Consider the following 13696-nt stretch of genomic DNA (forward strand, 5'->3'; position numbering starts at 1 on the left):
GAGGTTTAAAAAGTAATTTTGTGTCTGGAAATAGGTAGATAACATGGAAGATGGGGGATTATTTAATTAAAAATGAGGGGTTTTTTTTGTTTTTTTTTTTTTTGAGAAGTTAAGAATTTTATCTTGCCAGGATACAGGGAAAGAGGGAGGAGAGTTCTGAGTCTTGGTGAAACTTAACTTAAGGACGTATAGTTAGCATTAGCATTCTGTTTGCTTATATATGGAAAAACCAGTAACAGATTGATTTAATGTATCAAAAGAGAAATAGGTGGGGGGAGAAAAAAAAAAGACCTACTTGGGAATAGTGAATTTTGTTTACCTTTACTTGGCTGTGTTGCTGATGAACTGGCACCTAGAGACCAGTCAGAATATTCTGCCCTCGGGTAGCTAGATGGGTCATCAAAGAAAAACAGTTTTAGTTGTTTATGAATTCTCCAGAAGAGCTTGGATGTTTAACTGTGACTTGTGTGTAAGGAGTTGTCTCCGCGTTACGTCTGCCACTACCCTCGTTAGCATTTCCATGCTGGATCTGCATCAGAATTTCTCACTTGCACTATTATAGTCTTGTTCTCATGATTTTTTTTTTTCCATTTGTTATTCTTTGATGTGTTAGATGGGCTTTCTAAGGGTTAATGCTCCATCTTCCTGTGGTTTTGTTTGCCATTGTAAGTCCTTATTTTAACATTGTGTGTAATTTGTTAGTCTTCAGATCAAAAAGGTTTTAGTCTACTTGAGACTATATGGGAGATCTGAACCACAATGTGTAAAGTGTATGTAGGGGGTTTCTCTTGTCAGTTTTCTAGAAGAAATTAGTAAACCAACAAAAAGTATTTGTCTAAGTAGTTGATAAGCTTTTACCTTACTGCTGCTTTGAAAATTTAGGTTAGGATTTTGGAATTTTTTTGTAAATTTTCTTTTTTTATAGTCAGATTTACTATTGCTATGTATGTTATCTTTGATGAAGAGTGGAAATAATCTTACAGTAGATTCTGTTTCCTTACAGTCAAAGGCCATTGGTTTACTAGATGTGGATGTGTATGGCCCTTCAATTCCAAAGATGATGAATCTGAAAGGAAATCCAGAATTATCACAGGGTAAGTGAAGAAGAGATAGATAGTATGGTAATAGTTAGACTTTTTAAATTACCTCCTGAGTGTCAAGCATTGTGCCATGAACCATGTGCACCTTATACACAGTGCAGTATAGTAATTCTGAAATCAGACATGAAGCCTGACTGTCCAGCTTTGAATCCTAGCTGTCACTGACTGACTGTGTGGCTTTGGGTGAATTGTTTAACCTCTTTGTACCTCACCTCTGCCCCATATGTAAAGTCAGGTGAGCAATTACCAGAGTTGCTGTGAGAAATCACTCAATCAGAAATTGCTGTTCAGTGTAATGCATTTGAAACAGTGCCTGGCACATGGTCAGTCATCATCATTATCTCTTTATGTTAAATGTGTGGATGTATGGGAGTATTTGAATAGAAGGTATGTATTTGTGTTGGAAGACATGAAAATTATTTTTTATAATCAGATTTTTGTCATGTTTGTCTTAAAGTAGTTAAAAAACCCCTGAAAACATTAGTTTCTTTTCCCAGCCTTCACTGCTGTCGATAGGACAGAGTAATTTTTTTGAGTAAATCTTTAATATTTACTGTGCTTGGTATTACACTTTCTTCCAAAGCTGTCAAATATAAAGCATGAAGAACAAGAAATGCTGTGATGAGAAAATGAAGTCTTGGAAAGGGGCGCCTGTCTGGCTCATTTTGTAGAGCATCAAGCCCCACGTTGGGTATGGAGCCTACTTAAAAAAAAAGTATTGGAAACTGGTTTATTAAAATTTATTTCTAATTATAATAAGTATATAATTATTATAATTATATATATAATATATATATATAATAAGTATATAATTATATAATTATAATTATAATAAGTATATAATTGACTAATTTCTTTTCATTTCTTATTGGGCTTTTTTATTTTCCATAGATCTAGGACACAATGATTATATTTACCATAGGTATTTATTGGATTATCTATGTAAATAATACAAGTATTTTGTATTTCATTATTAAATGTTAATTAGACATCGTCTACTATTGTTGAATGTGTTTGTTTGTGCTTTAGTTGCTGGAGTCAATTACAGTGTTAAATTCTGAATCGTAGGAAACTTGAATATCTAGTGATGATAAAATTGACCCCAGCAGTCTTATTTTGTAAGCACCCACTTAGTTATTTTCTTGTTTCGTGAAAATGCTTTATTTTATATAACTTACAAAGCTAAGTTATTCTAGTTTCTTTGTTCTTTGTCCTTTTAGTGGAATGCATACTTGGTTTGCAGATATGTGACATATGCCAAGATGTCAAATTTCTTTCACAAAGAGGGAGTAATGAATTTGTGTACTTTAAATGATAGACTTATTACGTCTGTCTCTTGATTAAAGTAATGTGAAAACTGGTGCGTGCAGCACATGAATAATGGTGAAATGGAGCCCTTGGTGTCAGTTTTTTCTTAAGTAGTCTGTCCAGTCTATGCCAACATAAATACTTGAAGTGAACTTTAATTTCTTTCTTCTTGTTTTACTGAAGCTGTAATCTTAAATTTGATGTTTGCAAATTGGCTGCCATTAAATAGGCTTTCTGGTAAAGATGAGATACTAGAAATCTTGGAAAGCCTTAAAAGAACACTTCTTTTGTGTTGACAAGCTGATCTTAAGGCACCCCAAAAATAAATTGAGCGATTAAGGCATCATTCACTTAAAAGAATGTGGATTCTTAAACCCCAGCTTATAAATTATGTTTTGAATCTTAGATAAACCTGCCACTATTATACTAATTGGCATCATTTTGACATTTCTATATTTTATCATGTTAATTTATCCTCTTATACTCTCTACTGCAGAAAACACAATACAATAAGAAATTATCTCATTAATAGCAAAGAAATTGTTTCAACAGGCCATAAATCTTTGTGTTTATGATTAGCACCTGCCACAAGACAAATAGGTGTTCTATGCCTCTCACTTTTTGAGTTAGATCAGAGAGCTGTCCTTATGATTACATGTAGACTAGTAGGGTGGAACATTTGTAATGTGGCCATATCTTTTTAGGGCTGTTTGTACTTCACATTGGTCTGTACTAGTCTAATTCCAAGTTAAAAAAAAAAAAAAACAAACATAACTTTTTTTCTTATTTCCTAATCTTCTGATCATTCCCAGTGTTTCTCAAAATTATTTTCATGTTTTCAGTATCTTCTCTCAGATGAGAAAAAATTAAAAGAACTTGCTATTGTTGGTAGTGGAAGGATTAACTTGCAATTTTATTTTTAATACTGTTTATTTATGGGCCTTGTAAAATTTTTGCTTTTTATATTTCTTTCTTTCTTTCTTTCTTTCTTTCTTTCTTTCTTTCTTTCTTTCTTTCTTTTTTAACGTTTGATTTATTTTTGAGACAGGGAGACACAGAGCATGAACAGGGGAGGGTCAGAGAGAGGGAGACACAGAATCTGAAGCAGGCTCTAGGCTCCAAGCTGTCAGCACAGAGCCCGACACGGGGCTCGAACCCACGGACTGCAAGATCATGACCTGAGCTGAAGTCGGCCGCTCAACCGACTGAGCCACCCAGGCGCCCCAAATTTTTGCTTTTTAAAATAGACTTCATTATTGCTGATTCATAGTTACTTTAATAATTTACTGGGTACTTTAGAAACCTTTGAGGGGGACTTTAACAAAACATTACTTTTATTTATTTTTTATTTTTCTTTTTTTACATGAGAATGACGCTTTATTTTTATTTTTGATTAAGATATAATTCACATATCATAAATGTCACCATTTCTTTCTCTCTTTGTTTCTCTTTCTTTCTCTTTTGATGTTAACAGAAAATAAAGTATTTAGGAAAGTAGTTTGGTGAAAGCAGGATGAAAAATGAGTTTTGAAGGTAGAAGATGTAGGAAATATTCATATGTGGGTTGGAGACTCTATAGGAAAAGGCAAAAAGCCATAAATAATAACACTATACAAAAAGGCGTGAAAAGTTTTGACAGTCTAGATTTGGTGAGGCTAACTTAGAGAAGAAATTAGATATGCTACCGGAAAAAAATAATGAATTAAGTCATCTTTTTCACTTACCTTCTGGACCTCAACTCTAGATTTTGTGTATATGGTATGTAGGTACCCATACAGGGCAATGGATTGAAATGAGATTTTGTTTGTCAAAATTAGATAGATTTTGTACACCCATGTTCATAGCAGCATTATACACTATTACTACTACTACTACTATTATTAGGAATTGACTGTTCATTATTTCATTATGTGGAAGCTACCCAATTTCTATCGGTTCATGAATAGATAAGCAAAATGTGGTATGTATGTGCAATGGACGTTATTCAGTCTTAAAAAGGAAGGAAGGAGCTTCCCGGTTGGTGAACACATGATTTGGGGAGCATATGTCCTTGGAGAGGTCATGGAAGCTCTCTGCTCTTCCTCATATCTTGTCCTATGTGTCTCATCCATCTCGCTATTTCTGAGTTATATCCTTTTAATTTAATTTAATTTTACACTGCCCACATCTCTTCTTTTCTCTGCCCACAACACTGAGAACCAACCAATCATCTGAGTGATATTCTTTTATAATAAGCTGGTAATAACAGTTCCAGGGACTAGAATTTGGACATCTTTGGAAGACCATCATTCTTCATACCATACCACCCTTCTGTCCCCCCATCTCCCTCTACTCAAGGTTCTTGCCACTGTGAACAAGACTGCTATGAACATTCTAGGCATTGCCTTCTGTTGCACATCAGGAGAAATTTCCTTTCGATATGAACCTGGGACTGTAATATCCAGGCCATGGGTTTGTGATGTTTGCATTACTTTCCAAAATGTTTGGATCAACTTATGCTCTGTTCATTGTATATAAGAGACATTATGGATCCACATCCTCTTTAAATAGGGCATAAAATGCTATCTCATTATGGTTAAAAAAACACAAAAAAACGAGGAAAGTCTGACATATTTTGCAACATGGATGCATCATGAAGACTTGCTAAGTAAGCCAGTCACAAAAAAAACAAATGCTGTATGATTCCCCTTATATGAGGCACTTGGAATAGTCAGAATTATAAGAAGTAGAATAATGATTGACACGATCTGGTGAGGAGGGGAGAATGGATAGATACTGTTTAATAGTTTCAGTATTTACAAGATGAAAAAAGTTTTGAAGGTGGATAGTTGTGATGGTTGGACAGCATTTGGAATCTATTTAATACCACTGAACTGTAGGCTTAAAAATGGTTAAGATGTAAATTTTGTTATGTATATTTTACTACAATGAAAAAAATTAGAAAAATATATTAAATAGACTTGCTCTATTTCTTGAATAGTGTCTTGAATACATAGTTTCTTGAATAGTGTCTATAATATCGACCCAGTAATTCTATTTGCTAAAAGAGCTATCATTACTGGAGGAAAACAGAATAGTGAAGTTTCATTGGGAGATTTAGTAATTTAGTTCTAAGCCTTCTCTACGTTTCAGCTGCTCACTGCTCTACAATTTAGAAATTGTAATCTAAAATTTTATTTTCATCTCACGGAAAGGCAGAGAACTTAATACATTTAAAATCTTTAATGTTATCATTACCAATATTACCATTAAAAATTTTTTTTTATGTTTATTTTTGAGAGAGTGCGCACACATGTGAGCAGGGGAAGGGCAGAGAGAGGGAGAAAAAGGATCTGAAGCAGGCTCCATGCTGATGGCAGAAAGCCCAATGTGGGGCTCGAATTCATGGAACCCTGAGAGAATGACCTGAGCCGATGTCGGAGGCTTAATCAGCTGAGCCACCCAGGTGCCCCAGTATTAACATTTGTAACATTACCAGTATTGTAAAGCCCTGTATGATCTGATCCCCACCTTCTGTCTACCTCTACAGTCCCAATTCCAACAAGCTTGCTTTGTTATTCAGTGAACACCAGTCACATTGACCTCTATTTCTAACATGCCAACCTCTGTGCTCAGGTATCTCCATTTTCATTCTCTCTGCCTGAAATGCCTTCCACCTTTACTGTCTTCTCCCCCCTCCCCCTCCCCCTCCAGTTTCTACTCCTCAGGTCTTAGTTTTAATGTGTTTTCTTGCATGAAGCTTTCCTTCTTTGACTCCTCAGACTCCTTATTTCAGTTGCAGAATAGAGTTTTTGTGTTATCTAATTTTTTAAATCTCCCCTACTATGATACTATGTGCACAGAGCAGAAGCTTTCTTGCCTGGTTTGTTTCTCTGATGCTTGGTATATAGTAGATATGCAATTAATCTTAGTTGAATAAAGAACATAATCACTCCTGCCAGGTTTCTTGTACGTTAGTTGTATACTCTATTTTCTGTTTTGGGTATATGAGCAACTTAATTTGCAAACACATACATTTTTATGAATAATAAAAGCAGTTTGAAGACATTATCTTTGTTAATCTTTGTGATATATCTGAATGGTTGTCTTATGCTACATTTTCCTCCATTCTTAGAAAAAGGAGAAAAGAAAGGATCTGTATGGCTTGGCTTTGGAGAATTATGTGGAGTAAGTTGATTGTTCCAGTTGTTTCAATATGAAAGGACAGTGCCAGTCTTGCCTCATATGGTAGCTTTGAAATGTTGAATATTGCTGTGTTTACTCATAAGCAGTAGAGTCTTGTAAGGCCTGAATTTGAGCTCTGATGGAAAGGGCAGTGTTCAGAATCCCAGTGTTGGGAATATGAACAACCTGGAAAAAGAGAAGGAACTAGTAAGTATACACCATCACTCTTTCCTCTGTCTTCCTCATTGCCAAGCTAAAAGAGTTCATAAACACTAAAACAAATATCTTACTTGAGTTTTTTTTTTTTTTTTTTCTGGATATTGGTATTGTAACGGGTTAGGAGAAGTGGTGAGTGAGGAAGCAGTGACGGTAAGGTTTTGATTTTATTCTGCTGTCTCTGTGGTCTTCCAATTAAGGAAAAGAAAGCAGAAATAGCAGATTGCATTTTAATGGACTTTGAGATTTCCTTTGTAGGATATAAACCACAAACTTTCTTTTGGACTGGGTTCCCCAGAAAGCAAAGCCCTATGCACTGCTAATTTATTAGGAAGTGGAAATCCAGACTGAGGAAGGAGGCAAGGATGGAGAGCTAATGTGCAACTTCTGTCAAGCTGTCTGTCACTTATGTGACAGATTGCTTGACTGCATGGGGTTATGTATATGGGAGGCAAGGGGAAGAATTAAAAAAAATTTTTTTTAATGTTTATTTAATTTTGTGTGTGAGAGAGAGAGTGCGAGTGATGGAGGGGCAGAGAGAGAGAGGGAGCCACAGAATCTGAAGGCTCAGAGGCTCCAGTCTCTGAGCTGTCAGCACAGAGCCCGATGCAGGGCTCACACCCACAGACCGTGAGATCATGACCTGAGCCGAAGTCGGACTCTTAACCGACTGAGCCACCCAGGCACCCCCAGGGGAAGAATTTTTAAAAAATGTTTATTATTTTGACAATGAGAGAGAGAGAGAGAAAGAGAGAATCCAAAGCAGGCTCTGTGCTGTGAACTCAGAGCCTGACAGAGGGCTCAGTCCTACAACTGTGAGATCATAACCCGAGCTGAAATCAAGAGTCAGATGCTTAACCAACTGAGCCACCCAGGCACCTTGGAAAGGGGAAGAATTTATTTAATGGTCCTTTTCCCATTGTCCAAAGACTTACCTCTGTAGATGGGAACTCACCTATATTTCCAAGATCTCTGAGTGAGTCCCAGTGGAGTCCTGTGGCGTCCTGTGCTTTGGCATCAAGTAGGGCATTTTTGGGGTGGGAAGTGAAAGGCTTTTGAAGGCTTGAAGTGAGGTACTTTCAAATAGCCCGTGTGTGTGACACTGGTCAGAGCCTATGCAGAGCTGTGGCTGGAATGAGAGATGAATGAGGCTAAAAGAGTGTGGGGAAGTCACGTGGGACTTCTATGCATGCAGATGGAGGCGGGGAGCTGATCTCTTCTATACCCAGACAACTATTTCAGTGAATCCCTTATTGACTGATGCTAGGACATAATGACAGGGAACCAAGAAAGTGTAGGATTCTTTCCAAATTTTGATATCCTGAATTCTTAAGAGAATGTGAATTGATCCCTCTAATCTAATAAACTAATACATTTCAGAGTTTTATTTCCCAAGGGAGTGCACTCCTCAAAGGAATATTTGAGTAATAGAAATTCAGTTTCATAGTTGTCCTTTGTAAGATTTATATGGAAATAAAATATATAATTTTTTACTCATTTATTTTTTCAGCTTGGTAATATTTGATTTTTAAAAATGCAGTGCAGTATTTTTTCTATAGTCATACTATGTCGTATATTATGTGTACATGACACGTACATTTTTAATTTTTAAAATATAAAATTTGGTAGTATCAAACTTCAAATCTGAAAACTTGGCTTCCGACTTCGGCTCAGGTCATGATCTCACAGTCCATGAGTTCAGGCCCCGCATCGGGCTCTGTGCTGACAGCTCGGAGCCTGGAGCCTGCTTTGGATTCTGTGTCTTCCTCTCTCTCTGCCCCTCCGCTGCTCATGCTCTGTTTCTCTCTGTCTCAAAAATAAATAAAAACATTAAAAAAAATTAAAAATAATTGGCTTCTTTATGATTGAGGTTTTGGGGGGACATGTAATGCTAATCAGTTTTAAGTACAATAATATTGTGGGGATTCGTACTCTAGTGTACCGGCCAAGTTGAGATAAAGACGAGTCCATCAGTAAGCCACTTTCTTTTTTCTTTTTTTTTTTTCCTTCCAAGATTTTATTTAGATTCAAGTTAGTTAACATATAGTGTTGTATTGGTTTCAGGAGTAGAATTTAGTGATTCATCACTTAACATGTAACACCCCGTGCTCATTCCTACAAGTGCCCTTTCTCCTTAATACCCATCCCCCATTCCCCCACCGACCACCCCTCCAACAACCCTCAGTTTGTGCTCTATAGTTAAGAGACTCATGATTTTCTTCTCTCTCTGTTTTTATCATATTTTATTTTTCCTTCGCTTGCCGGGTGCTAGGGTAGTTCTATTTTTAACTTTTTGAGGAACCTCTATACTGTCTTTTAGAGTAGCTGCACCAGTTTGCATTCCCGCCAACAGTGTAAGAGAGTTTCCCTTTCTTCGCATCCTCACCAACACCTGTTTTTTCTTGTGTTGATTTTAGCCATTCTGACAGGTGTGAGGTGGTATCTCATTAGTCACTTTCTTATTTCAAACAAATGATTGCACAATTTGGTATTGCATGTTGTACACTTGGTCAAAGCCTCACAGTTAGCAAGAATTGTTCTGACTGTGAGATTTGGGCAAGAATAGCAACTAAAATTGAGACACCAGTCTTGATAATATGAGTTTAGATGGCTGTGTTTGGATATATTAGTAGTCGCCATAATCAGTGGAGAAACAGTTTAGGGCTTCTTACTTATAAATGCCCTTATAATTTACTTATAAATTTATCCCAAATTCTGCGGCTGGGAAAACACACACACGTACATACACACATATATTTAAGTAAAGCATCTTCTAAAATTCTGTTACTTGCACCCTTACTAGCACTGACTTGAAAGTGGTTGCTTTTTAAAATAAATTAGGCTTATTTTATACCTAGTTTTAAAATTTGCTTTTGTATTAAAAGTGAAGTGTTGAAGACATTATTTCCATTTGTTTAGCAAATATTTATTGGGTATATTCTATAGTTAGAAATTAGTAGGCATAAGAAGTATTTGGTTCCTTGGCTGTCAGATCAAATAAGGTTTGATGCCCATTCTGTTGGAGCTTATACTAGATACACTAGTCAACGATCATAAGCATATTAAGCTTAAGTAAATGCTTTAATAGAAGTGTAAGCATGCTTCTTTGCAAACTGAGATGGGGACTCTAAATCATACCAGGAATTTAGAGAAGTCTTGGAGGAGTGAATTTTGAGTTAAATTTTGAAAAACGGATGTGCCAGGAGTTTCTTGTGAGAAGGGGTTGGGGATTGCGGCACCTGGTTCGCTCAGTCAATTAAGTGTCTGACTTTGGCCTAGGTCATGATCTCATGGTTCATGAGTTCGAGCCCCACATTGGGCTCTGCACTGGCAGTGTGGAGCCTGTTTGGGATTCTCTCCCTACCCGCCCCCGCCCCTGTCTCTCCCTTACTTATGTTCTGTCTCTCAAATAAAAATAAAACAAAACAAACAAACAGAAGAAGGGGTTGTGGATTGAAAGTGAGGAGGACATTCTAGGCAGAGAGTGTCCTGTGTTAAAAGCCTACAGAGTGCAAGTTGTTTGGTATGCCAGAAGTGAAGAATCTCTGTGGGTGAGTTGCAAGAGTAAGACTGGGTCCAGAAAGGTAGCTGACAGTCTTATCATAAATGGCTTCTCGTGTTTATTTGAGGAAATGAAGTGTAACTCACAGGCTATCAAAAATTGTCATGGATTTTAAGGAGGGGAGTGACACTGTCAGTTCTGTGATCTAGGAAGATCATTTGGCAGCATCATGGAGGAAAGATAATAAGACCAGTTTGGGGGGTTGGGGCAGTTAGGTTGCTATGATACTGATGCAGGTCAAACGTGATAAGGCCCGATTTAAGTCTGTAGCAGTAGAAATGGAGAGGAAGAGAATAATTGAAAGACATTAAAGAAATTGAATGAATAGGGTTTGGTAATTCATTGAATATGAATGAGAAAAAGGTCTCTAGGATGGCTCCTGGATTTCTGGGTTGAGTGATTGTGTAGATAGTTAGGTCATTCATCAAGATAGAGCAAAGAGAAAGGAATACATATAAGGAGAAGAGTAATGAGTTAAGGTTTATTGAATTTGATGTCCAAAGAGAATTCATCAACATGTGTTTGGAATGTATTGAGTTTAGGAGAAGGGTTTGGACTAAAGATACAGATTTGGGAGTTAGCTCGCTCACGCTCTCTGTCTCTTTCCCTCCCTGCCTCTCTTCCTCCTTCTCTGTGTGTGTTATGTGTGTGTGTGTGTGTGTGTGTGTGTGTGTGTGTGTGTTATGTGTGTGTGTGTGTATGTATGATACTTGAAGTTGTTAGTTTAGATCACTGATTTTCATCCAGGAGTGATTTTTCTCTCAGGAGACATTTGGCAGTAAATAGAGATTTTCAGGTTTTCGATTGTCACAATTGATGGATCTGGTGGGTAGAAGCCAGGGATGCTACTAAATATCCTGCAATGCACAAGGCATCCCTTTACAACAAATTATTACCTGGTCCAAAATATGTCAGTTCTGCCATGGTTGAGATATGATAACCCTGAAGAATTTTATTTATTTTATTTATTTATTTATTTATTTTTTAATATATGAAATTTACTGTCAAATTGGTTTCCATACAACACCCAGTGCTCATCCCAAAAGGTGCCCTCCTCAATACCCATCACCCACCCTGCCCTCCCTCCCACCCTGCCCTCCCTCCCACCCCCCATCAACCCTCAGTTTGTTCTCAGTTTTTAACAGTCTCTAATGCTTTGGCTCTCTCCCACTCTAACCTCTTTTTTTTTTTTTTTTTCCTTCCCCTCCCCCATGGGTTTCTGTTATGTTTCTCAGGATCCACATAAGAGTGAAACCATATGGTATCTGTCTTTCTCTGTATGGCTTATTTCACTTAGCATCACACTCTCCAGTTCCATCCATGTTGCTACAAAAGGCCATATTTCATTTTTTCTCATTGCCACGTAGTATTCCATTGTGTATATAAACCACAATTTCTTTATCCATTCATCAGTTGATGGACATTTAGGCTCTTTCCATAATTTGGCTATTGTTGAGAGTGCTGCTATAAACATTGGGGTACAGGTGCCCCTATGCATCAGTACTCCTGTATCCCTTGGATAAATTCCTAGCAGTGCTATTGCTGGGTCATAGGGTAGGTCTATTTTTAATTTTCTGAGGAACCTCCACACTGCTTTCCAGAGCGGCTGCACCAATTTGCATTCCCACCAACAGTGCAAGAGGGTTCCTGTTTCTCCACATCCTCTCCAGCATCTATAGTCTCCTGATTTGTTCATTTTGGCCACTCTGACTGGCGTGAGGTGGTATCTGAGTGTGGTTTTGATTTGTATTTCCCTGATAAGGAGCGACGTTGAACATCTTTTCATGTGCCTGTTGGCCATCCGGATGTCTTCTTTAGAGAAGTGTCTATTCATGTTTTCTGCCCATTTCTTCACTGGGTTATTTGTTTTTCGGGTGTGGAGTTTGATGAGCTCTTTATAGATTTTGGATACTAGCCCTTTGTCCGATGTGTCATTTGCAAATATCTTTTCCCATTCCGTTGGTTGCCTTTTAGTTTTGTTGGTTGTTTCCTTTGCTGTGCAGAAGCTTTTTATCTTCATAAGGTCCCAGTAATTCACTTTTGCTTTTAATTCCCTTGCCTTTGGGGATGTGCCGAGTAAGAGATTGCTACGGCTGAGGTCAGAGAGGTCTTTTCCTGCTTTCTCCTCTAAGGTTTTGATGGTTTCCTGTCTCACATTCAGGTCCTTTATCCATTTTGAGTTTATTTTTGTGAATGGTGTGAGAAAGTGGTCTAGTTTCAACCTTCTGCATGTTGCTGTCCAGTTCTCCCAGCACCATTTGTTAAAGAGACTGTCTTTTTTCCATTGGATGTTCTTTCCTGCTTTGTCAAAGATGAGTTGGCCATACGTTTGTGGGTCTAGTTCTGGGGTTTCTATTCTATTCCATTGGTCTATGTGTCTGTTTTTATGCCAATACCATGCTGTCTTGATGATGACAGCTTTGTAGTAGAGGCTAAAGTCTGGGATTGTGATGCCTCCTGCTTTGGTCTTCTTCTTCAAAATTACTTTGGCTATTCGGGGCCTTTTGTGGTTCCATATGAATTTTAGGATTGCTTGTTCTAGTTTCGAGAAGAATGCTGGTGCAATTTTGATTGGGATTGCATTGAATGTGTAGATAGCTTTGGGTAGTATTGACATTTTGACAATATTTATTCTTCCAATCCATGAGCAGGGAATGTCTTTCCATTTCTTTATATCTTCTTCAATTACCTGCATAAGCTTTCTATAGTTTTCAGCATACAGATCTTTTACATCTTTGGTTAGATTTATTCCTAGGTATTTTATGCTTCTTGGTGCAATTGTGAATGGGATCAGTTTCTTCATTTGTCTTTCTGTTGCTTCATTGTTAGTGTATAAGAATGCAACTGATTTCTGCACATTGATTTTGTATCCTGCAACTTTGCTGAATTCATGTATCAGTTCTAGCAGACTTTTGGTGGAGTCTATCGGATTTTCCATGTATAATATCATGTCATCTGCAAAAAGCGAAAGCTTGACTTCATCTTTGCCAATTTTGATGCCTTTGATTTCCTTTTGTTGTCTGATTGCTGATGCTAGAACTTCCAGCACTATATTAAACAGCAGCGGTGACAGTGGGCATCCCTGTCGTGTTCCTGATCTCAGGGAAAAAGCTCTCAGTTTTTCCCCGTTGAGGATGATGTTAGCTGTGGGCTTTTCATAAATGGCCTTTATGATCTTTAAGTATGTTCCTTCTATCCCGACTTTCTCAAGGGTTTTTATTAAGAAAGGGTGCTGGATTTTGTCAAAGGCCTTTTCTGCATCGATTGACAGGATCATATGGTTCTTCTCTTTTTTTTTGTTAATGTGATGTATCACGTTGATCGATTTGCGAATGTTGAACCAGCC

General features: G+C 37.4%; 1 protein-coding gene across 2 annotated transcripts in view; it reads left to right on the forward strand.

Moving 5' to 3' along the window:
* Positions 1-13696, forward strand: part of NUBPL (NUBP iron-sulfur cluster assembly factor, mitochondrial) — a 228131-nt gene that overhangs the window by 45779 nt on the left and 168656 nt on the right. Inside the window, exon 4 of one of the 2 annotated variants that reach the window (XM_019428089.2) lies at positions 1004-1094. In XM_019428089.2, the coding sequence (XP_019283634.1) occupies positions 1004-1094 (91 nt within the window). Of the gene's footprint in view, positions 1-1003; positions 1095-13696 lie in introns of those variants that run through there. The other variant, XM_019428090.2, reaches the window with a different exon arrangement.

This window comes from Panthera pardus, unplaced genomic scaffold (assembly GCF_024362965.1).
Source record: "Panthera pardus isolate Hobbes unplaced genomic scaffold, ASM2436296v1 HiC_scaffold_24, whole genome shotgun sequence".
Classification (NCBI taxonomy): domain Eukaryota; kingdom Metazoa; phylum Chordata; class Mammalia; order Carnivora; family Felidae; genus Panthera; species Panthera pardus.